Source organism: Dendrobates tinctorius, unplaced genomic scaffold (assembly GCF_039654945.1).
Source record: "Dendrobates tinctorius isolate UK_male_01 unplaced genomic scaffold, ASM3965494v1 ptg000126l, whole genome shotgun sequence".
Taxonomy (NCBI): domain Eukaryota; kingdom Metazoa; phylum Chordata; class Amphibia; order Anura; family Dendrobatidae; genus Dendrobates; species Dendrobates tinctorius.
Window position 1 is genome coordinate 25,796,180 of NW_027361794.1, and position 25,604 is coordinate 25,821,783.

The following is a 25,604-nucleotide window of genomic DNA, read 5'->3' on the forward strand; positions in this document are numbered from 1 at the left end:
TATCACTATCAACATCTTCATTTCCCTTCTGGTTGCAGTTTTCATAATGTGATTTCAAACGGCAAACAAGTCCTTGGATATCCTTTTGACAGTATTTGCACTTTGCTCTTGCACCTTTCTTTCCAAGATCTGCTGCTGGCATCTCAACAAAATGAACCCAAATAGGGTCTCTCTTACGACCTGCTGCCATGGCTCACACAGATCACTTATGAAGTTTGATTGTTACTACAGCCTGAGCCAAGCACTGCTGATGTTACTACAGCCTGAGCCAAGTACTGCTGACTATCCAACAAGTTTGGGCATGTCAACTGAATGCAGGGAAAAAGAAACTAAACCAAAACTGAAACCAAGCTAGAAGTGTGGAATTAAAGGGGCAGTATGAACAAAATGTGGAGGCTATTAATAGTTTATACAATTAAGACATGCTGCTTTTAAACACCTACCTATTGCCATATAGTAAAACAAAAAAGATTTTTACTTACTTTGGGGTCCCCCCCCTCACCCTGGCGTTAGATCGTTGCCCCTAGTTTCGTCCGTGTAACTATGGGCGCACATGCACACTGCTCTCACTTCTCATTTTAATCGTGATTTATATTAAAAAAAAACCTTTTGATTTAAATCATGATTAAAATCATGATTTAAATCGATCCGATTTAAATAGAAAAAAATCTTTTGATTTAAATCGTGATTTAAATCATGATTTAAATCGGCGTGATTTAAATCAATCCACCCTACTGCCATCTCGCCCGATTTGAGACGTGCTCTGGAAGAGTTTCAGGAGGACAAACCTGAGCGTTGTCCCAGTGGAAAGTTGTATGTTCCTGACCAGTGGAGGAAGAGAGTGATGTCTGAAGTTCATTGCTCTGCATTGGCTGGTCATCCAGGTATTTTTGGTACTAGAGATCTGGTGAGTCGATCTTTTTGGTGGCCCGCCTTGTCTCGTGATGTCAGGAATTTTGTGCAGTCCTGTGGAACTTGCTCCCGGTCTAAACCTTGTTCTCGCTCTAGTGGCTTGTTGATGCCTTTGCCGGTGCCCAGGAGGCCATGGACCCATATTTCAATGGATTTTATCTCTGATATGCCTGTCTCTCAGAGAATGACTGTTATTTGGGTGATTTGTGATAGATTCTCTAAGATGGTCCATCTTGTACCACTCCCTAAGTTGCCATCTTCCTCTGAGTTGGTGCCCTTGTTTTTGCAACAGGTGGTTCGCTTGCACGGGATTCCTGAGAACATTGTATCTGACAGAGGAGTTCAGTTTGTGTCTAGATTTTGGAGGACTTTCTGTTCCAAGCTGGGAATTCAGTTGTCCTTCTCCTCTGCGTTTCACCCTCAGACCAATGGGCAGACGGAGAGAACAAACCAGACTTTGGAGTCGTATTTGAGATGTTTTATTTCTGCCGATGAGGATGATTGGGTTTCATTTTTGCCCTTGGCCGAATTTGCTTTAAATAATAGAGCTAGTTCTGCCACTTTGATGTCACCTTTTTTTTGTAACTTTGGTTTTCACCCTCGATTTTCTTCAGGGTAGGTGGAGCCTTCTGCCTGCCCAGGTGTTGACACTGTGGTGGAGAGAATGCACCAGATCTGGGACCAAGTAGTGGATAAGTTGTCTCTCTCCCAGGAAAAGGCCCAGCGGTTTTCCAACCGGCGTAGGACCGTTGGTCCCCAGTTTAAGGTGGGTGATATGGTTTGGTTGTCATCAAAAAATATTGCTATGAAGGTGGCTTCTCCTAAGTTTAAGCCTAGATTTATTGGACCTTACAAGATTTTGGAGATTATTAATCCGGTCTCTTTTCGGTTGGCTCTTCCTGTCACATTTAAAATTCATAATGTGTTTCATAAGTCCTTATTGAAGAGGTTTGTTGAACCAGTAGTTCCTGTGGTGGCACCTCCTGACCCTATATTGGTTGAAGGTAACATGGAATATGAGGTAGAGAAGATACTGGATTCCCGTCTGGCTAGACGGAGGCTCCAGTATTTGGTTAAGTTGAAGGGTTATGGTCAGGAGGATAATTCCTGGGTCTCTGCCTCTGATATTCATGCCGAAAGATTGGTGCGTGCCTTTCATCGGGCTCACCCGGATCGCCCTGGTGGCATGGATGAGGGTTCGGTGACCCCTCCTCAAGGGGGAGGTACTGTTGTGAGTTCATTTTTCCCTTCACCATTGAGGTCTGATGAACTCCCTCCTCTGGTGAAGGAAGGTAGTGAGACTGGTTACCAAACACCTGGGCAGCTAGATTATGACTGGGTGGCTGGAATTGAGGACTGGATATAAGGCTGCTGACGCCCTTCTTCCTTGCTGGTGATTTTCCTGCTGGATTCTTTGAGACCAGTCTGATTCCTGCATCTCAAAGCTAAGTTTTTCTGCTCTGCTTTGTACTCTTCTGTTTTGTTTTTGTTTTGCCTTGTTTTTTGGGAGTTCTGCCATCCCCGGCCGGGGGTGAGCTGAATTCCATTTTTGTCTCTGATCTGTTGATATTTTGCTCTGTCTTCAGAATTTACCTGAGTGCTGATATAGTCTTTTGAAGCCTAGCGACTTCAGGGCCTGTTTTTCCTATCAGTCGGTTGTCTCATTTTGATAGGGTTTTTGCGGATGGCAGACAGCAGCCTTCCTATCCTGTCCTATGTAGTTAGCTTGGGCCCCATCATTTGCTCAACCTGTCTTTCTATCTGTGTTAGTGTTTTCATCTTGCTTCACCGTCATTATATGTTGGGGGCTGCCTTTTGCTTTGGGGTCTGCTATGGGGCAGTTTAGTTTTTCCCCTTTCTGTCTTTAGGCTATATAGTTCTCCGGCTGTGATCGAGGGGTCTAGGGCACCGTAGGAACCCCCCACGGCTACTGCTTGTTGTTGTGGATAGGTTCAGGGGTCTGCAAACCGATAGCTGCCAACCTCTCTGGTATTTCTGGACTTAGCTGGTATTTTGTTTTTTCCTCCTTCGGTGACTCATCATAACAGAGAGGCCTCCCAAAGACACTACTTGGGCAGATGCTCAGAAGGGGTGACAGCAGAGCCCAATTTAGCGACCACCTGCTGGTGATCAAGTACAAGAGGGATGTCCTTTTCTTTACCACCATACACGGTGGTGGCAGCGCCCTCAGCACTGTACAAGGTATCTCTACACAGGTCTGCAAACCGGACTGTGTACAGGGGTACAACAAAAACATGGGGGCGTTGATCTCTCCAATCAACTCCTCCAACCGTACAGTGCTTTGAGAAAGGCCAGGGTGTGGTACAAAAAGCTGGCCGTGCACATCATACAAATGGCAATGCTCAACGTTTTCCTGCTGTCACTATGTCGTACCTTCAGTTCCAGGAGGTAGTAGTTAAGGCCCTGATATTTGGCACTAAGGAAGGAGCGGGCCCCAGTACTTCCAGAACTGAAGGTGCTCGTATCGTACCAGGTCAGCATTTCCTGGGAGAGGTCCAACAAACTGGAAAAAGAGGTAAGTCGCAAAAAAGGTGCCAAGTGTGTAACAAAAGGGGAATACGCAAGAACACCATCTATCAATGCGACACCTGCCCAGAAAAACCTGGCCTGTGCATGAAGGATTGCTTCAAATTGTACCACACCTCCATGCACTACTAATTTACTTTACAGGAAGCAGTAAATTAGTTCCAAAAAGGGGGCACATCTAGATAAGTTCCTGGGGGGTCTAGTTTCCAAAATGATGTCACTTGTGTTTTTTTTTTACAGTTTAGGCACATCAGGGACTCTGCAAATGGAACATGACGCCCGCAGACAATTCTATCAAAATCTGCATTACAAAACGTCACTACTTCCCTTCCGAGCCCCGATGTGTGCCCAAACAGTAATTTTCTCCCACATATGGGGTATCAGTGTTCTCAGGACAAATTGGACAACTTATAGGGTCTAATTTCTCCTGTTACCCTTGGGAAAATAAAACATTGGGGGCTAAAAAATCATGTTTGTGGAGAAAAATTTTTTTTTCGTACCCGATCATTATGAACTTTAGTGAAACACTTTGGGGTTCAAAGTTCTCACCACACATCTAGATAAGTTCCGTAGGGCATCTAGTTTCCAAAATGGGGTCACTTGTGGAGGGTTTCTACTGTTTAGGCACATCAGGGGCTCTGCAAACGGAACATGACGCCCGCAGACCGTTCGTGGAAAGGGGCTATCCACGCAGAGTAATTTCCCAGGCTTATCAGAAAGCTTTGACAAATGAAAGGTCTGTATTGCTTCAACCTAAATCTCGAAATTCTTCTCATACCATTAACTTGATCACTCCCTACAATAACCAGTGGCGCGAGATTTATCAGGTATTAGATAGGCATTGGGAAATTTTACTGAACGAACCCAAACTAAAACCTTTTCTTTCTGATAGACCAAAAATCGTAGCCAGAAAGGCTAAGAACTTGAAAGACCATTGACAACCAGTCATTATCAACGACAAACGACAAGGATTGGCACTGGGCATCGTCTATCAGGTTCGTTTCCTTGTGGTGGATGTACTATCTGCCCGTTCATGATCGCTTCTGATACCATTACACTCTCAATTTTTCCAGGTACAATTCAATTGAGGCACTATTCCAACTGCAAATCTAGAAATGTGATTTATCTCTTGATCCGCCTATGCCCTAAAATTTACGTAGGACAAAACAGCCAAGAACTCAGACGGAGAGTGCAACAGCACATTTCAAATGCGAATAAGGCCAAAATGGACCGTGAGAAGGGTAAGCCCATAACCTCTGTGGCCAGTCACTTTTTGGACTATCATGGAGGTAGACATCAGGGTTTACGGGTGTTAGTAATTGATCAAATACGGAGTAACATTTGTGGCGGTAATCCAACAGAAGAACTTCTTCGCAGGGAGTCATGCTGGATCTACAATTTAAAGAGTATGGCCCCACAGGGATTAAATGAGGAGCTTCTATTTTCAGGTTTCTATGGATAATACCAGGCCTTTACATTCACCTCCTTTTCTTTCCTTATATCTTAGGTGGTTTCCAGGACTCCAAGACCCTTTCAGGTCTTGCTACAGCTTTCATCTGAAATAACGTACATTTGATCCGGCGATTGAATCATCAATCTCTGCAAGATTTTAAATTTCAGCCACCTGCTTTTGTAAAAAGCGCATATGGACTTTCTTTCCCCTACCATTTTTTCATTTTTCTATTCTTGCCTGTTGTGTCTTTGTTCAAGATTGCTCATTGTCTGCCAACATTCAAGTTGGCTGTTTATTTATGGCATCATATTTGACCATTCATAGCACCATGTCCCTGGTCCCATTGTGACCATACCAGATCTTATTTTTGAAGTCACATGTTCACCTTGAGAAGGGCCATTTATTGGCTCCTTATGTTTGCCCATGTATTCTCACTCTGTGTATTTAATTCATTGCACACTAGTCTGTGCCCATACACAGTGTGTTTGCCATATTACTAGGATATCTGATCATTCACAGCACCATGTTTTTGGCCCCATTTTGATCATTTTTATGTTGGAAGACTCATGCTTATCCTGAAAAGGAGTTATTTATTGGTCTCTCGTTCTGTGTGTTTAAATGTCTTGCACACTAATCTGGATTTCTACACGAGCTGCTTGTTATAATAGCATATGCTGCATGAGGATAATCCTGTTTAAGATTTCCGTGCGTTTCATCTTTTGCACACTGATGTAAGGTTTTTTTTTATGGTGCATAAATTTGTACCCAATCCAAATCATGTAGTTTTTAACCCTTCTGAGTTTATATAAAATTGAGATACTACCTTTACGACTGTATTATCCATTTGTATATGTCTTCCTTTTCTCAGTTGGGGTTTCTCTATTTGCCATGCACATAGATATCTTAGGCACAACAGCATGTGCTGATTTTTCATAATGTGCATATACAAGCACGCATCTTGGACACGATTTTTCTATCATGTGTAGATATATTCAGATCAACGTATATGTGCTCGCACGTGTCTGATTCCATATAGGTGTCATTGATGTGACGATGCATTGGGTGCCCATATGCTATAAATAAAATTGTATTGACATCTATAGATGCGTCTTGGATACGATATCATGCACCCATGCACTTTTTGTCAACACGTCTGCATATGATATGGAATTGTATATACATATGTATTGATTAACAAACATGGCTTATATATTCATAGTTCTGTTTTTCCAGAATAGATTAATATTAACTATCTATTCAGTCTCTTTTGTGCAGCACATTATGCTTATTTCGGTAGACGCTATGTGTTGATCAACCGGCCCTCTTTTTGCTTCCATGTTGCACTAAGGCAGATTTCAGCCTAAGTACCATAAGAATAAACTCTGCGCAGGCGCTAAAGCACGTTTTTGGCGCATGTGCTGTTCACGTCCATATATCTGACATCTGCGCATGCGTGTAGTTCTGTTTCATTTAGAATAAACTATTGGTTATGCTATATAGTCTACATTGCACAATACATAGGGCTTATTTATAGACAAATGTCCAGCAGTGATTGATTAAAAAGACTTATAGTGTTGTTCGTCCTATACTAAAGGTACTGTCACACTTAGCGATGTACCAGCGATCCCAACCAGCGATATGACGCGGTCAGGATCGCTGGTGCATCGCTAAGTGGTCGCTAGTGAGCTGCCACACAGGCAGATCTCACCAGCGACATCGCTGGGGTTGGGCGTCGTTACTTACCTGTCACACTAGGCGATCCTGCGTCCTCCCGCCCGCATCCTCGCTCGTCGGCGCCACAGGAAGCCCAGCAGGAAGCTGACGACGAGAAACAGTCCTGGATCTTCTCGCACGATCAGCGATAACCAGCGGGGGAGCAAAGGAGGTAAGTATCAGACAGAGCGATATCGCTAGCAATATCGCTGCTACGTCACAAAAACCAGTGACATTATAGCGATATTGCTGGCGATATTGCTTAGTGTGACGGGCCCTTAAGGTAAACTTTATCCCAAATGTCGCAGGCACGTACTTTGCACAAGCATCCAAATATATGCTCTGGCGCTTGCGCTATCTACTTTCATATGGCAGTGCGTTATACATCTGCGCATGCGAAAAAGGTTTTGATCTCTGCGCATATCCCAATAAGGTATTTGCCAAACTTTATTGCCACCTTGTCAGATGTTGACAAGATGGCCAACGCCGCAACTACTTCTGACCGCCTCACTTCAGCTGGGTGTTTTCCACGCATGCGCGGTTTAATCAACTTGCTTAACTTTATTGTTAGACCTTGCCACGCTGACAAGATGGCCGCGGCCATGCGATTCTCCAGCCGCCTCACTCCAGTAAGTGTTAATTCAATTATACCGCACATGTGTTCATGATATAAATGACCGACGCACACATGGACTCAGCGCTCTATCCCTCCCTTGAGAAAGCCACTCGTTTGTGGCGATACACGTGGGGTTTGCTCCCCCCACCATCTAATCCTGCAGAGGCACCAGGCACTTTAATCTTCTTACATGCATTAGCATATTCATGGAGTTTTGGTCTATTGATCTTTTTTGTCTGCATCTTCTGGCAATTTGTGGTTTGTATGCCTTTCTTAACCATATCAGGGGTGCTCAGCCACCAGCTCCTTTGTCTTATATGGGCTTTTGCATTTAACTATCTCATATTGGCTGCATGTCCTTGATAACATGCGATTTGCATGCTTTCATTAACCACACCAGGGCCGCACAAATGCTAGCCTCATTGTTCTATATGGGCTTAGTTCATATTTTTCTTGGTGCTGTGAAGTCTTTATTACTCATAGATATCTTTGACCGTATTTTTTTATTCTGTTTGGATCTGCTTTATTCATGCATATCATGAATCATGTCTCATTAGATATTCTATGTGGTCATTTGCTCAATTTTTGTGGGATTCTTTGATGTGGGTGGGTTATCACATCATTATTCCATGACATGACCTGTTCCTTCTATGTGTACATGTTTTTATGGAGTTTGTGCTATTCCATGTCTGTGTTGGATTTGTTCAATAAAATAAAATTGTGTTTATACAAACCCATATCTGTGGTGTTCCCATTGTATAGGCAAGTCGCTTTCTCCTCTGTTTTATGACGCCCGCAGACCATTCCATCAAAGTCTGCATTCCAAATCATCACTACTTCCCTTCTGAGCCCGACGTGTGCCCAAACAGTAGTTTTCTCCTAAATATGGGGTATCAGTGTCCTCAGGACAAATTGGACAACAATTTCTGGGGTCAAATTTTGCCTGTTACCCCTGGAAAATAAAAAATTGGGGACTAAACGATCATGTTTGTGGAAAAAAACATTTTTTTTTCATGCCCGGGTATTTTAAACTTTAGTGAAACACTTGGGGGTTCAAAGTGCTCACCACACATCTAGATAAGTTCCTTAGGGGGTTTAGTTTCCAAAATGGGGTGAATCGGTGGTTCCCACTGTGTAGACATATCAGGGGCTCGCCAAACGCAACATAGTGTCCGATCTTAATTCCAGCCAATTTTAGTTTGAAAAAGTCAACCGGTGCTCCCTCCCTTCCGAGCCCTGCCATGCACCCAAACAGTGGTTCCCCCCACATATGGGGTATCAGCATTCTCTGGACAAATTGGACAATTTTTGGCATCCATTTTCCATTTTTTCCTTCCCCGTTTCTTCTGCTCCTGTGAAACACCTGAAGGGTTAATAAACTTCTTGAATGTGGCTTTGATCAGCTTGAGGAGTGCAGTTTTTAGAATAGTGTCACTTTTGGGTATTTTCTGCCATATAGACCCCTCAAAGTGACTTTAAATGTGAGGTGGTCCCTAAAAAATGTTTTTGCAAATTTTGTTGCAAAAATGAGAAATCGCGGGTCAACTGTTAACCCTTATTACCTCCTAAAGGGACAGTGGTCAGAATTGTAAAAATTGGCTCGCTAATTGACGTGCAAACCACCCTTGGGGGGTAAAGGGATTAAAAGATGAAAGCTGAGCTGTGATTGGTTGTTATGAGCAACAGTTTTCCTTGTAGACAGTTGCGGTAACTGAGACTTATTATTCTTATCATTTCTAGGATGTTTCTGTAAATCTGGAAATAACACAATTTATTACCGTGCCAACACAGACCACCCTCTGACACAGACTGCAGGGGGAGCCCAGAATCAGGAACTTCTGTTTGTCTGGCATGAAGCATCTCACTAACTTAAAAATTCAAGCACAGATTAAAAAAAGAAGCACAAGACGGATTTCTCCAACCCATGTATAATTTTAATCGATGTAACAGCGCCAACCTGAGAATGTTGGCTCTGACGGGATGATGTGGAATATTAGGGGTAGTAGACCGATGGCTCTGACAGAATGATGTGCGATATTAGGGGTAGTAGCCTGGTGGCTTTGAAGGGATGATGTGAGATATTAGGGCTAGTAGACCCTGGCTCTGCCTGATGGGATGATGTGGGATATTAGGGGTAGTAGTCCGGTGGCTCTGGCTGATGGGATGATGTGGGATATTAGGGGTAGTAGTCCGGTGGCTCTGGCTGATGGGATGATGTGGGATATTAGGGGTAGTAGTCCGGTGGCTCTGGTTGATGGGATGATGTGGGATATTAGGGGTAGTACGGGATGACGGATTTCATTTAGTTGGATGGTAGATATATATATATTTAGATGGGAAAGTAGACTAGGTGGGAAAGGGGGGGTATGGAATTAAGATGGGATATTGTGGCTAGGGAGAGAAAGCACAGTAGGTGCTCATCCACGTTGATTCTACCTGTAAGAATCTTGTTATGGGAGAAAAATATATTTGATAATTTATATAATATTTACAGCTAATTTATAACCCAAACTTGTTGATTGTGTGTATGTGTCTGGCCTAAGAGAGACAATCACAGGGAGTGAGTGTGACGACAAAATAGTATTTTGACACGGTGACTACTTCAAATAAGAGTCTTCATTGCTAGTGCATAAATCAAGAAGCAGGAGAACGTGGCAAACCCCACAATGTCCACATACCAAAGAGGCACACACAGACAAGACAGATCTATAGAGAGGATTACATTACCCAGAGGTGCTCTTTTCAGCACGTTTCGCTTGTAATGCTTCCTCAGAAAGGGGTTTCTACAAGAGAAACGCGTGTAATGTGCAGTTTGCCCCGTTCTGCTGCTTCTGGATTTATGCACCAGCAATGAAGACTCTATGTGAAGCCGTGACCGTGTCATGCCCATAATGCCACACATGCCCTATGGAATCGGCTTTATAACATTCATTGTCTGTACTATTTTTTTAATGTTTCCATGAGCACTGTCACTTTATGAGTCTACAATGTAATATTTATTCCTGTGTGGATTGTAAACCCGTTCTATATATTCTTTGTATCTGGGTTTATTGTGAATTGTTATTGACCATTCGGCGGAGACCTTACACCTGAGATATGTAATGATATAGGATGATAAGCGATATAATTGTTATACTTCTTCCATATGGGCTTTCCACTTACAGTTATATATACTGTATATGTAAAGGATTTTACTAAACTATACTTTGGGACAGATTTCCATACGTTTTATATACATACCTGATGATTTTTCTCTGCATAATCTCTCCTTTTTACATGTTTTTATGTTTTGCTGAAATAAAGAAATTGAATTTCATACTGAAATGTTGTTTATGGGAGTAACGTTTGTAGGCCATGTTGTTGATTTCTACTTCTGAATATATGGAGGACCTTGTTTGAGATATATATATATATATATATATATATATATATATATATATATATATATATATACACTCACTGGCCACTTTATTAGGTACACCTGTCCAACTGTGTGTTAAGACTTAATTTCTAATCAGCCAATCACATGGCGGCAACTCAGTGCATTTAGGCATGTAGACATGGTCAAGACAATCTCCTGCAGTTCAAACCGAGCATCGGTATGGGGAAGAAAGGTGATTTGAGTGCCTTTGAACGTGGCATGATTGTTGGTGCCAGAAGGGCTGGTCTGAGAATTTCAGAAACTGCTGATCTACTGGGATTTTCACGCACAACCATCTCTAGGGTTTACAGAGAATGGTCCGAAAAAGAAAAAAAATCCAGTGAGCGGCAGTTCTGTGGCCGGAAATGCCATGTTGATGCCAGAGGTCAGAGGAGAATGGGCAGACTGGTTCGAGCTGATAGAAAGGCAACAGTGACTCAAATTGCCACCCGTTACAACCAAGGTAGGCAGAAGAGCATCTCTGAACGCACATTGCGTCGAACTTTGAGGCAGATGGGCTACAGCAGCAGAAGACCACACTGGGTACCACTCCTCTCAGCTAAGAACAGGAAACTGAGGCTACAATTTGCACAAGCTCATCGAAATTGGACAGTAGAAGATTGGAAAAACGTTGCCTGGTCTGATGAGTCTCGATTTCTGCTGCGACATTCGGATGGTAGGGTCAGAATTTGGCGTAAACAACATGAAAGCATGGATCCATCCTGCCTTGTATCAACGGTTCAGGCTGGTGGTGGTGGTGTCATGGTGTGGGGAATTTTTTCTGGGCACTCTTTGGGCCCCTTGGTACCAATTGAGCATCGTTGCAACGCCACAGCCTACCTGAGTATTGTTGCTGACCATGTCCATCCCTTTATGACCACAATGTACCCAACATCTGATGGCTACTTTCAGCAGGATAATGCGCCATGTCATAAAGCTCGAATCATCTCAGATTGGTTTCTTGAACATGACAATGAGTTCACTGTACTCAAATGGCCTCCTCAGTCACCAGATCTCAATCCAGTAGAACATCTTTGGGATGTGGTGGAACGGGAGATTCGCATCAGGGATGTGCAGCCGACAAATCTGCGCCAACTGTGTGATGCCATCATGTCAATATGGTCCAAAATCTCTGAGGAATGCTTCCAGCACCTTGTTGAATCTCTGCCACGAAGAATTGAGGCAGTTCTGAAGGCAAAAGGGGGTCCAACCCCTTACTAGCATGGTGTACCTAATAAAGTGGCCAGTGAGTGTGTGTGTGTGTGTGTATATATATATATATATATATATATATATATATATATATATATATATATATATATATATATATATATATATATATATATATATATTTAGACAAACGAACTACATATAGCGGCAAAAGGCGTATACATGATAACCTCATACTGCAGGGAAAGACAATAAAGAAAGTGATAACACAAAATGACAATATTTAGGAGTATTTCACCAAACTCTGACATGGCTGTTCAACATATTTAGTACTGATCATTCTCGTACAATGAGTGTTTTTATTGTAACATGGCCAAACATGAGGAATGACAAGGCGCTGTCCTAGTAGTGGTCAACACCTTTAAGAAGATACAATTTTCAGTTAAATTATTTCTAACATTATGAATATGAAAAAGGCTTCTCCCCTTGTGACAACCATGATGTTTATTAAGAGTTGATTTCAGTGTAAAACTTTTCCCACATTAAGAACATTAAAAAGGCTTCTCCTCTGTGTGAGTTCTTTGGTGACTTAAAACAGATGATTTCTTCACAAAACATTTTCCACATTCTGAACAGGAAAAAGGCTTCTCCCCTGTGTGAGTTCTCTGGTGTCTAACAAGATTTCATTTATGGTTAAAATATTTCCCACATTTTGAACAGGAAAAAGGCTTCTCCCTTGTGTGAGTTCTTTGGTGTCTAACCAAATCTGATTTCCAGATAAAACATTTCCCACATTCTGAACAGGAAAAAGCCTTCTCCCCTGTGTGAGTTCTTTGGTGTCTAACCAAATCTGATTTCCAGATAAAACATTTCCCACATTCTGAACAGGAAAAAGGTTTCTCCCCTGTGTGAGTTCTTTGGTGTGTAACAAAACGTGATTTATGTGCAAAACATTTCCCACATTCTGAACAGGAAAAAGGCTTCTCCCCTGTGTGAGTTCTTTGGTGCCTAACCAAATGTGATTTCTGGCTAAAACATTTCCCACAATCTGAACAGGAAAAAGGCTTCTCCCCCGTGTGAGTTCTTTGGTGCCTAACCAAATCTGATTTCTTGCTAAAACACTTCCCACTTTCTGAACATGAATATGGCTTCTCTGCTGTGTGAATTCTCTCATGTGTAACAAGATCTGAATTCTGAGTGAAACATTTCCCACATTCTGAACAGGAAAATCTATTCTCTGTTATGTGAATTTTTTCATGTTTAAGAAAAGTCTTTTCAAGAAAATTATTTCCATTTTCTGAATATGAAAATGGCTCCTTTCCTTTAGAATCAATTAATTTTTCAATGCTTATATTGTGACTTTGATTTTCCTTAGTAATTGGTAATGAACCAAAAGATGGGACCTGTTTCATAGGATCAGATGACAGATCTTTGCTATGAAGGGATGATGGTATATCTGGAGTAATGGCATTAACTTCAATTGGATCCTGTGAGATCTCAAGATCATCAGATTTAAAAATAGAAGATGTCAGCGTTCCCTCTGATCTCCTGGTACAGTCATCTGCTAAAAATAAAACCAATTAATAATTTTGAATAAAATATCCTTAAATTTTATACTTTTGGACATTTCTACTTAAGCTGTCCATAAAAATACAAGCTTTTTAAAAATATTGAATTATTCACCAAGACAATGAGAGTTCACAGTCTAATCGAAAGCCTCATAGCATGAACCAGTGCATCATGGTGTTCAATGGTTTGTTCATTCTGCTTTCCAAACATGGAATAAAAAGCCAACAAACAATGTTATATAGGCAAAAATTATACCAATAAAACTTCTACTCATCTCACGGAAACACAAGACACCACTAAGGTCCATCATCTGTCAGAGGAAAACCAAAAGGTTTCCACAATATTTGTGGCTCAAAAGCTCTTGAAAAGCAACATGGCTTCCATAAACCAATCCAGCAATATCCGCTCTCCCAAAGTCAAATATCCACTCTCTTCTGAGCCTTGTAGTGCGCCCAAACCATATTTAGCATCCATATATTTGGCATTACTATAGTGAGAAGAACCCACTTAATTTACGGTGTGTGTCTCCTGGAGCACAATCTGGGCATTATGTGTTGGATAATAAAATGGCAAATTGCAATTTTCATGTTGCAACATCCAGTGCGAGCTAATTTGCATAAAGTGTCACTACTCCCATAGAATAATTCACTGAGGGTTATAATTTCCATAATGGAGTCACTTTATGGGGATTTCTACTGCTTTAGTTTCCTGTAATTTTGTTATATTAGGGCATCTGCAGATGGTGTGTCCCCTCTCCTCTGGAATCTGCTCCTGCGATGTTTGATTCCATCACCAAGCAGCGCCTTATCTATTGTGCAGGCGTTGCTGGTAATAGAAGAGACGTTGAAACCAGAAGCTCTGGGAGGCGCTGGCTCTGTCCAGCCACTAAGATTAGGGTGCCTGAGACCAGTAGTTTCATCCAGCCTGGCAGTATGGGTTTGTGTGCTGTCCAGCAATCTGGTAGCAATCTGCTACCTGCTTAAGCCAATTAGAAAGCACCAAACCCTCCTAAAGCTTGAAGCCTATTCCCGGAATCTGCCAGATACCGCCTTGTTCTCCTCTGGTTCAGTCCTCTGTGCTCAGCTGGTGTATTTGTTTCCTGGTGTAATCCCAGCCCGCTTACTGACTACACTTGTGTCTTCTGATTTTGTACTTTCTCTGCCCTCCTGGTTATGACCAACTACCTGACTATTCTTCTTGCCATCTCACTCCACAGAGTAGCAGGTAACACCATGGCCCAAGCCTAGGGATCTCTGTGTAATTCCAGATCCATGTAGAGGGGTTAAAGGATGATGAGCAAGGCAATCACTGGGATCTGGAAAATAGAGTAGATAGAGCCAAGCCTTCTCGTGGTGGCCATCTTTTCATCTGCCGGGTGATCACTAACAGTGCTCCCAATACATCGTGTCTGCAAACTATTCCATCAAGATCTGTGTACGAATAGCTAAATGGCGCTCCTTCCTTTCTTAACCCTGGCATGTGCCCAGAGAGTAGTGTACAACCATATATAGGGGATTGTTGGATTCAAGAGACATTGGAGAATAATTTGTAAGGTGCATTTGTTTCCTATTATCCTGGTGAAAACTCTCTGGGTAATTAGAGTATGGGGCTCGGTGGCTCTTGGCAATCTAAACTATCGTAAGGGCCAATATTTTCCATCAGATGAGTTTCAAGAAAAAAGATTAGACATTCATGGACAACCTTTTATAATAGTGCAGAGCTGATGTGTCTTAAATTTAGATCTCAGGCATCTGGCAGAGGTAATGGAGACTTATTTTAAAGGCTACCAGGTAGTTGCAGATCACATAAGTGAGGCAGGCCGATCCCACCATCATCAGACTACCATACAAAATGAACCTGAACAAAAAGAAATAGAATAAAAAAACATGTTACCGTATTTTTTGGATTATAAGACGCTCCCCAAATTTTGAGGAGAAAAATAGGAATTTCTTTTTAATAAAATGGTGGTGTTTCTTATAATCCATGCGTCTTATTTCTGTGGTGAAGCGGGGTCCCAGGGTCGCTGCTGGAGGAGGCAGGAGTGGGGTGATGCTGCAGGCCGCAGGGTGGGATGAGGGGGGGTCCGATGTGCAGTACACCGCTGTGATTGTTTGGTGCTGCTGGGGTGCCTGGCGCTGCTGCCCGGGGAGTCCGCTGCTGCAGGGGGACTCTGCCGACATTTCGTGAAAGGCCAGAGCCCCCCGCATGTCCATGGTTTCCTCCTGTGCGGTGGACTCTGTGAACATGGCTGCCGGGGGGCGGTACATGCGCAGATGGAGATCTCGGTATCAAGATCTCAGGAGATGAGATTTCAGCCCTGAAATTAGATCTCAGGGATCTAGGAAGCCAACAGCATCATTACCCTCCACTTTCTCTTACAGGCCCAGCATAATAGCTTTCTTCAAGTGATTTTCTAACTTGTCAGCACATTCTACGTACGCTGTCATTTGGCTTTATAGTTACAGATCTGGGCAGGTAACGATCAGCATCTCCTAATCCTAGGGGGTAGGTGGATCCTCCAGGTCGTAAGTTCTATAGAAAAGGGCTTTCAATGCCCAAAGTCATTTGAACAGTTTTGGGTGGAGGAGAATGTTGTGGTCTAGAGGCAAAATGGTGATCATGGTAATACGGCCGGACTACACCACCGATAAAGCAGCCACAGCCGGTGACTGAGAGGAATCTGTGACTTCTCTGCATTCAGTGGTTACTACTCACCTGGGTAGTCATATGTGGGAATCTCCTCTTTACACCACTCATCATCTCTCACATATGTCTCTGTAGTATTAATATGGGTCAGATCTTCACCCTGAAACAAATATTGTAAAAGTCACAGACAGATGGAGAAGTCCCTTCTATGATCAGCTCTAATCCTGCCATATCCACTGTTCTCATTATAAAAGTTGTTGGAATAGGTTTAGTGCAACAACTCCATTCATGTACATGACTGTTCAGTTGCTAGATTTGTATGCTGTTTATAAAGTTTAAAAAAAAAACTCCCAGAGGCTCACACAGGGAGAGCATGTGACTGTATTTCCTGTTTTCCTGCTGTGTCTGAGTATGAGAGAAGCAGCCTGCTGTAGATGCTGCACAGATAGAGACACTCAAATGATTTATTCCTGATCTATTAGGCTTATCATATATTGTTCCTGATTGTTCCTGAAAAAACAAGTTCTGTGATGTATTAAGAGAAGTATAGAGTCTACATCACGTCAAATAATTATTCTCCTCTACTCCTTCTTGGTCAGATCTCTTCTGGAACACTGTGTCCAGTTCTGGGCATCACATTTAAAAAAAAGCATTGACAAGCGAGTGCAAGTTCAGAGAAGAGCTACCAGGAATGGTGAGATAAAACAAGACTGAGCACAAGACCTTTACAGCCATCTACACATCATAGGGGAGATCTCCTGACACCTTCTCTCCATCTACCTGATGATCCTGAGGAACATTGGGATCTTCTTGGTTACAGTCCTGTGGAAGAAGAGGACGGGGACATCTCTCTGGTGTTGTCCTCTTACTGGATAGATCTGGAGGAAACACATACAGGGACTGAATTCATTCTCTACATACAGATAATTATAGGCCGTGTGTATTTAGTCCTGTCTATTACCTGGAGATGTGAGGGGCTGGGGAACCTCCATTATGATGTTCTTGTACAGATCTCTGTGTCCTTCTAAATACTCCCACTCCTCCATGGAGAAATAGACGGCGACATCCTGACACCTTATAGGAACCTGAGACATACAATGATACGGTCATCCCCCCGATCTCTTCATAGTGATACTGTATAATGTCCCAGCATTCCCAGCAGTGTCACCTCTCCAGTCAGCAGCTCAATCATCTTGTAGATGAGTTCTAGAATCTTCTGGTCATTGATGTCCTCATGGATCAGGGGGTGAGGTGAGGCCCCGTGATTGGGCTCAGGGGTCTTACCCATCCCTCAGACACAGGGTCCTGACAGCAATCACTAGAGGTCTTCTTCACCACTGTGTAATCCTGGTAAAGGAGGGACACATTAATAAATCTCACTACAGACATTTCCAGAGTCCTCACCTCTCCAGTTCTGTCCATCTGTTATTCTCATAGATAACAATGATGTAATGTGACGTCAAAATATTCTTTAACTACATAAATAGTAAGAAGCTAAAAAATGACAGTGTAGGTCCCCTTAAAAATAGTCTGGGTGAAATGGTGGATGAGGAGGAGGAAAAAGCCAATATGCTAAATGACTTTTTTTCAACAGTATTTACACAAGAAAATCCCATGACGATTAACATGATCATGTGAAAATGAGGATGAGTGACCTCGTGGAGATCAAACATCCAACACTGCGGAGACACCATCACATGTTTCTCAACGCAGTGATCTAGAGCAATGCCCCCATCCCTTATGGGAAATATGCAAAAACATGCAAAACACAAGCCGCGGAGACACCATCACGTGTTTCTCAACGCAAGCAATGACTAGCAAGGTCTTTCCCCGGGAAGGAACAACCACGGGAAGGGCAGTCTCCAATGAAGGAAACCACCTATGCCAAAACATGGTATCCATCCACAGACAGCTGTTTCGGGGTATTGCCCCTCATCAGTGTGGAGTAGGAAACTGGCTAGTAGGAGCAATGCCTAGTAAAAGACTGTGAAAATGAGGATGAGTGACCTCGTGGAGATCAAACATCCAACACTGCGGAGACACCATCACATGTTTCTCAACGCAGTGATCTAGAGCAATGCCCCCATCCCTTATGGGAAATATGCAAAAACATGCAAAACACAAGCCGCGGAGACACCATCACGTGTTTCTCAACGCAAGCAATGACTAGCCAGGTCTTTCCCCGGGAAGGAACAACCACGGGAAGGGCAGTCTCCAATGAAGGAAACCACCTATGCCAAAACATGGTATCCATCCACAGACAGCTGTTTCGGGGTATTGCCCCTCATCAGTGTGGAGTAGGAAACTGGCTAGTAGGAGCAATGCCTAGTAAAAGACTGTGAAAATGAGGATGAGTGACCTCGTGGAGATCAAACATCCAACACTGCGGAGACACCATCACATGTTTCTCAACGCAGTGATCTAGAGCAATGCCCCCATCCCTTATGGGAAATATGCAAAAACATGCAAAACACAAGCCGCGGAGACACCATCACGTGTTTCTCAACGCAAGCAATGACTAGCCAGGTCTTTCCCCGGGAAGGAACAACCACGGGAAGGGCAGTCTCCAATGAAGGAAACCACCTATGCCAAAACATGGTATCCATCCACAGACAGCTGTTTCGGGGTATTGCCCCTCATCAGTGTGGAGTAGGAAACTGGCTAGTAGGAGCAATGCCTAGTAAAAGACTGTGAAAATGAGGATGAGTGACCTCGTGGAGATCAAACATCCAACACTGCGGAGACACCATCACATGTTTCTCAATGCAGTGATCTAGAGCAATGCCCCCATCCCTTATGGGAAATATGCAAAAACATGCAAAACACAAGCCGCGGAGACACCATCACGTGTTTCTCAACGCAAGCAATGACTAGCCAGGTCTTTCCCCGGGAAGGAACAACCACGGGAAGGGCAGTCTCCAATGAAGGAAACCACCTATGCCAAAACATGGTATCCATCCACAGACAGCTGTTTCGGGGTATTGCCCCTCATCAGTGTGGAGTAGGAAACTGGCTAGTAGGAGAAATGCCTAGTAAAAGACTGTGAAAATGAGGATGAGTGACCTCGTGGAGATCAAACATCCAACACTGCGGAGACACCATCACATGTTTCTCAACGCAGTGATCTAGAGCAATGCCCCCATCCCTTATGGGAAATATGCAAAAACATGCAAAACACAAGCCGCGGAGAAACCATCACGTGTTAACATGATCAGGGATAAAAATTCTCCATTAAATGTCACCTGCTTAACCAAGCAAGAAGTACGGCGGCGTCTAAAAATCACTAAAATTGATAAATCCCCGGGCCCGGATGGGATACACCCCCGAATACTGCAGGAATTAAGCACAGTCATAGATAGACCATTATTTTTCATCTTTAAAGATTCCATAATAACAGGGTCTGTACCACAGGACTGGCGTATAGCAAATGTGGGGCCAATATTCAAAAAGGGGACAAAAACTGAACTTGGAAATTATAGGCCAGTAAGTTTAACCTCAACTGTGGGTAAAAACCTGGAGGGTTTTCTAAGAGATACTATACTGGAGTATCTGAAGAAGAATAACCTCATGACCCAATATCAACATGGGTTTACGAGTGACCGTTCCTGTCAGACTAATCTGATAAGCTATTATGAAGAGGTAAGTTCCAGATGGACCAAGGGAAAGCAGTGGACATGGTGTACATGGACTTTTCAAAAGCTTTTGATACGGTGCCACACAAAAGTTTGATTGTTATGACTGAGTCACCGTAGGAGGCAGACACAAAAATAGAAGCTACGTCCAGAAAACCAGAGAAGTTGGCAAATATCAGATTGCAGACCCCTGAACCTATCAACACAACTAGCAGTAGCCGTGGGGGGTTCCTACGGTGCCCTAGACCCCTCGATCACAGCCGGAGAGCTAAATAGCCTAAAGACAGAAAAGGAAATCTAAACTGCCCCAGAGCAGACCCCAAAGTAAAAGGCAGCCCCCAACATATAATGACGGTGAAGCAAGATGAAAAAACACTCACACAGATAGAAAGATAGGCTGAGCAAACGATGGGGCCCAAGCTAACTAAACAGAACAGGAAAGGAAGGTTGCTGTCTGCAATCTGCCAAAACCCTATCAAAGACATAAGCCAACAAGCTGATATGGAAAAAGACCCTGAAGCAGCTAGGCTTCAAAAACTAAATCAGCACTCAGGTATTTTCAGAAGACAGAGCTAAAGGAATTCAGCTCACCCCAGCAGGGAATGGCAGAAATCCAGAAAAACAAAGCAAAACAAAGTCAAAGCACAAATGCAAAAAGCCGAGCAGAAAACTTAGCTTTAGAAGAGCAGGAATTCAGACTGGTCTCCAAGGATCCCACAGAGAAATCACCCGCAGAGCAGAAGGGCGTTGGCAGCCTTATATCCAGTCAGTAACTCCACTCAGCCAGTCATCATCATTAGGCTCAGGTGTTTGATAATCAGGCTCACTACCTTTCTTTACCAGAAGAGGGAGTTCCTCGGGCCTCAGTAGCGAAGGGGAAAATGAACTCACAACAGTACCCCCCCTTGAGGAGGGGTCACCGAACCCTCAACCACGCCACCAGGGCGATCAGGGTGAGCCCGATGAAAGGAACGCACCAATCTTTTGGCATGAATATCAGAGGCAGAGACCCAGGAATTATCCTCCTGACCATAACCCTTCCACTTATCCAAATACTGGAGTCTCCGTCTAGCCAGACGGGAATCCAGTACTTTCTCTACCTCATATTCCATGTTACCTTCAACCAATACAGGGTCTGGAGGTGCCACCCCCAGAACAACAACAAAGATTTATGGAACACATTATGGATTTTAAATGTGACAGGAAGAGCCAAACGAAAAGAGACTGGATTAATAATCTCCAAAATCTTGTAAGGTCCAATAAATCTAGGCTTAAACTTAGGAGAAGCCACCTTCATAGCAATATTTTTTGATGATAGCCACACCATATCACCAACCTTAAACTGGGGACCAATGGTCCTATGTCGGTTGGAAAACCGCTGGGCCTTTTCCTGGGAGAGAGATAACTTATCCACCACTTGGTCCCAGATCTGGTGCATTCTCTCAATCACAGTGTCAACACCTGGGCAGGCAGAGGGCTCCACCTGCCCTGAAGAAAATCGAGGAAAAAACCCAAAGTTACAAAAAAAGGTGACATCAAATTGGCAGAACTAGCTCTATTATTTAAAGCAAATTCGGCCAAGGGCAAAAATGAAACCCAATCATCCTGATCAGCGGAAATAAAACATCTCAAATACGACTCCAAGGTCTGGTTTGTTCTCTCTGTCTGCCCATTGGTCTGAGGGTGAAAAGCAGAGGAGAAGGACAACTGAATTCCCAGCTTGGAACAGAAAGTTCTCCAAAATCTAGACACAAACTGAACTCCTCTGTCAGATACAATGTTCTCAGGAATCCCGTGCAAGCGAACCACCTGTTGCAAAAACAGGGGCACCAACTCAGAGGAAGACGACAACTTAGGGAGTGGTACAAGATGAACCATAATAATCTTTATTTTTTATATAGCGCTAACATATTCCGCAGCGCTTTACAGTTTGCACACATTTTTCATCACTGTCCCCGATGGGGCTCACAATCTAAATTCCCTATCAGTATGTCTTTGGAATGTGGGAGGAAACCGGAGTACCCGGAGGAAACCCACGCAAACACGGGGAGAACATACAAACTCCTTGCAGATGTTGTCCTTGGTGGGATTGACTGAGCCACCGTGCTGCCCAAACCATCTTAGAGAACCTATCACAAATCACCCAAATAACAGTCATCTTTTGAGAGACCGGCATATCAGAGATGAAATCCATTGAAATATGGGTCCATGGCCTCTTGGGGACAGGCAAAGGCATCAACAACCCACTAGAGCGAGAACACGATTTAGACCGGGAGCACGTCCCACAGGACTGCACAAAATTCCTGACATCACGAGACAAGGAGGGCCACCAAAAAGACAGACTCACCAGATCTCTAGTACCAAAAATACCTGGATGACCAGCCAATGCAGAGCAATGAACTTCAGACATCACTCTCTTCTTCCACTGGTCAGGAACATACAACTTTCCACTGGGACAACGCTCAGGTTTGTCCTCCTGGAACTCTTCCAGAGCACGTCTCAAATCGGGCGAGATGGCAGAAAGAACTACCCCTTCGCCTAAGATGGTAGCAGGCTTGGTCACCACAGGAGAATCAGCAAAGAAGCTCCTAGAGAGGGCGTCTGCCTTGACATTCTTAGTTCCAGGAAGAAAAGAAACCACAAAATCAAAACGTGTAAAAAACAAGGCCCACCTAGCTTGTCTAGTGTTCAAGCGCTTAGCCGACTCTAGGTAAAGCAAATTCTTGTGGTCAGTGAGGACCACGACTTGATGCTTAGCTCCCTCCAACCAATGTATCCACTCCTCAAATGCCCATTTCATGGCCAACAGTTCCCGATTCCCCACATCATAGTTACGTTCAGATGGAGAGAACTTTCGGGAAAAGAAAGCACAGGGATTCATTTTAGATGTTACAGGATCCTTTTGGGACAAAACAGCTCCTGCATCAATCTCAGAAGCATCCACCTCTACCTGGAACGGGAGTGAGACATCAGGTTGCCGCAAAACCGGGGCGGAGGTAAATCTTCGCTTCAGCTCCTGAAAGGAAGCAACAGCCTCCGGAGACCAATTCAACACATCAGCACCCTTCTTAGTCAGATCAGTCAATGGCTTGGCAATACCAGAAAATTTTGCTATAAATTTCCGATAAAAATTAGCAAAACCCAAAAACTTCTGGAGGGCCTTCAAAGAAGTGGGCTGAACCCAATCATAAATGGCCTGTACCTTGGCCGGGTCCATTTCAATAGTTAATGGAGACAAAATAAATCCCAAAAATGAAATCCTCTGTACTCCAAAAAGGCATTTCGATCCTTTGACATACAGGGAATTCTCCCTCAAGATCTGGAACACAGTCCGAATATGTTCCACATGAGAATCCCAATCCTTGGAGAAGATCAAAATATCATCCAGATAGATAATCATAAATTTATCGACAAAGTCTCGGAAAATATCGTTCATGAAGCACTGGAAGACAGAAGGGGCATTAGTGAGCCCAAAAGGAATCACCAGGTACTCAAAATCTCCCTCCGGAGTATTAAACGCCGTCTTCCATTCATCCCCCTGCTTAATGCGGATAAGATTATACGCCCCCCTGAGGTCAAGCTTGGTAAACCAGCAAGCACCTCTAACTCTAGAGAATAGATCCGAAATCAGGGGTAACGGATACTGATATTTAATAGTAATTTTGTTGAGGGCACGATAATCAATACAAGGCCTTAAAGAACCATCCTTTTTGGCCACAAAAAAAAACGGCACCTAAGGGTGAAGAGGATGGTCTAATATGACCCTTCTCCAACGCCTCCTTAATATAGGACCGCATAGCCTCGTGCTCGGGTACAGATAAATTGAAGAGCCGACCCTTGGGAAATTTACACCCCGGGCTCAGTTCAATTGCACAGTCATAACTCCTATGAGGAGGCAAGGACGCAGACTCATTCTCACTAAATACATCATAAAAGTCCGCCAAATAGTCAGGAACATCATGCGACTGAGGAGAGGTGGAAAAAACCGGAGCCTCACTACAGGCACACCGACAACCCCAACTCACCACAGACAGATTTCCAATCCAAGACTGGATTATGAATTTGCAACCAGGGAAACCCCAGAACAACAGGCATCATGCAGACCATGTAACACCAAAAATCTGCAATTTTCTTGATGGTCTGGGGCGACCCGCATGACCACCTGGGTCCAAAACTGAGGTTTATTTTTCGGCAAAGGAGTAGCATCAATCCCCCTCAAAGGGATAGGCGTCTGCAGAGGTGTCATAGGAAATCCACAACGTTTAGCAAAATCCAAGTCCATTAGGTTTAGCGCTGCTCCCGAATCCACAAAAGCCTTGGCGGAAAATGTGGACAGGGAGCAGATCAGAGTAATTGCCAGAAGAAACTTAGGTTGAACACCACCAACAGAAAACGTGTGTGCAAAGCGTTTCTCTCGTTTAGGACAGACAGAAATAATATGCGAGGCATCTCCACAGAAAAAACACAACTTATTACGCCTTCTGAACTCCTGACGCTGCTCTCTGGACAAAACTCTATCACATTGCATAGGTTCAGACATTTGTTCAACAGGTGGCAACACCTCTCGTGCAGCTTTGCGTTTGCGCAAACGCCGATCAACCTGAATGGCTAATGACATAGAATTGTCAAGACCAGAGGGAACAGGAAATCCCACCATAGTAATATCATGGTATGCCTAGGTTACTTTAGGCGAAAACCCCGGGACCCCTGCAGTGTCCCTCAGACTAGGGAAAACCCTGTCTGTCCCTCAATCCAGGGTTTACACTGAAGGTGTGCCTGCCTGGGCCTCCACCCTGTCTCCTGTCCAGCCCTAAGCTGAACCCACCACCCTCCACCCAGTGAGGGGACCAGACACCAGACCCCACAAATACGTATGGACAGGGGTAAAAGAAACACCACACCATTAATACACGAGGGAATACAATAATGTGCAAGGGCAACCAAATATAAATATATAACAGATAGGAGAAAGAACAACTGAGAGATATACTGCACCAGATATCAGATGCTCCAAAACCACCACTGCTGACCGGTATTGCTAGCACTAGGCAAAAGCTATAGTCGGCGACGCCCATAGTCAGGACGGACTATTTAAAGACCAAGGGCGTTGCCCAGCCCTCAGCCAGCATGACAACCTGGTTAACCCTATCCCGACTGGAACAGAATACCCAACAAAGTCCCTGAGCATACTGTAGTTGAATAGGGTATTACCGCTGTCTGCCAGACACCCTGGTGTGAACAGTGTCCGACATGACAATACTGTAGTGGAATAGGGTATTACCGCTGTCTGCCGGACACCCTGGTGTGAACAGTGTCCGACATGACAAGTATCTTTTACGGCTTCTGACAACCCCTTCCGAAAGAGAGCAGCCAAGGCATTATCATTCCAGGTAGTAAGTACTGCCCACTTTCGGAATTTTTGACAGTACAATTCTGCAGAATCTCGACCCTGGTTCAATGCCAACAGGGTCTTTTCAGCCTGATCAATGGCATTAGGTTCGTCATACAACAACCCCAAGGCCTGAAAAAATGCGTTCACATTAGTCCGAATAGGATCATTGGTTTCAAAGAAAACGCCCAATCCTGGGGATCGCCACGCAGCAAAGAGATGACAATTTTAACCTGCTGTGCGGAGCTCCCTGACGAGTTAGGCTTCAAGGCAAAAAATAATTTACAATTATTTTTGAAATTCAAAAATTTAGACCGATCCCCAAAAAATACATCAGGTGTAGGAATCTTTGGTTCAGCAGCATGTGAATGAGCAAGGTAGGCGGAAATTCCCCGCACTTCCACAGCGAGCTGCTCCACACGATCAGACAATTGTTTTATCTCCATTGAGAGAAAAAAAAATTCCCCCTACAGCCTCAGAGATATAGAGGAAAAAATATACACACTCTTTTTTTTTTTTTTTTACAATTCTTTCCT

General features: G+C 43.6%; 1 protein-coding gene and 1 long non-coding RNA gene across 2 annotated transcripts; one reads left to right on the top strand and one right to left on the bottom strand.

Annotated features, from left to right (window-relative positions):
* The first annotated feature begins 2,495 nt into the window (after positions 1 to 2,495).
* LOC141047111 (uncharacterized) lies at positions 2,496 to 10,565 on the top strand. Its single transcript, XR_012219757.1, has 3 exons — positions 2,496 to 4,454; positions 4,533 to 4,700; positions 4,967 to 10,565. It is a non-coding gene; the product is annotated as an uncharacterized lncRNA (long non-coding RNA).
* Positions 10,566 to 12,291: 1,726 nt separating this feature from the next.
* Positions 12,292 to 17,961, bottom strand: LOC141047196 (oocyte zinc finger protein XlCOF7.2-like). Its single transcript, XM_073542150.1, has 3 exons — positions 17,216 to 17,961; positions 17,009 to 17,132; positions 12,292 to 12,317 (listed from the first exon to the last, which is right to left on the bottom strand). Exons 1-3 carry the CDS (start codon positions 17,333 to 17,335, stop codon positions 12,292 to 12,294), a joined length of 270 nt encoding a protein of 89 aa, XP_073398251.1. The 5' UTR covers positions 17,336 to 17,961.
* Between the last annotated feature and the right edge of the window lie 7,643 nt (positions 17,962 to 25,604).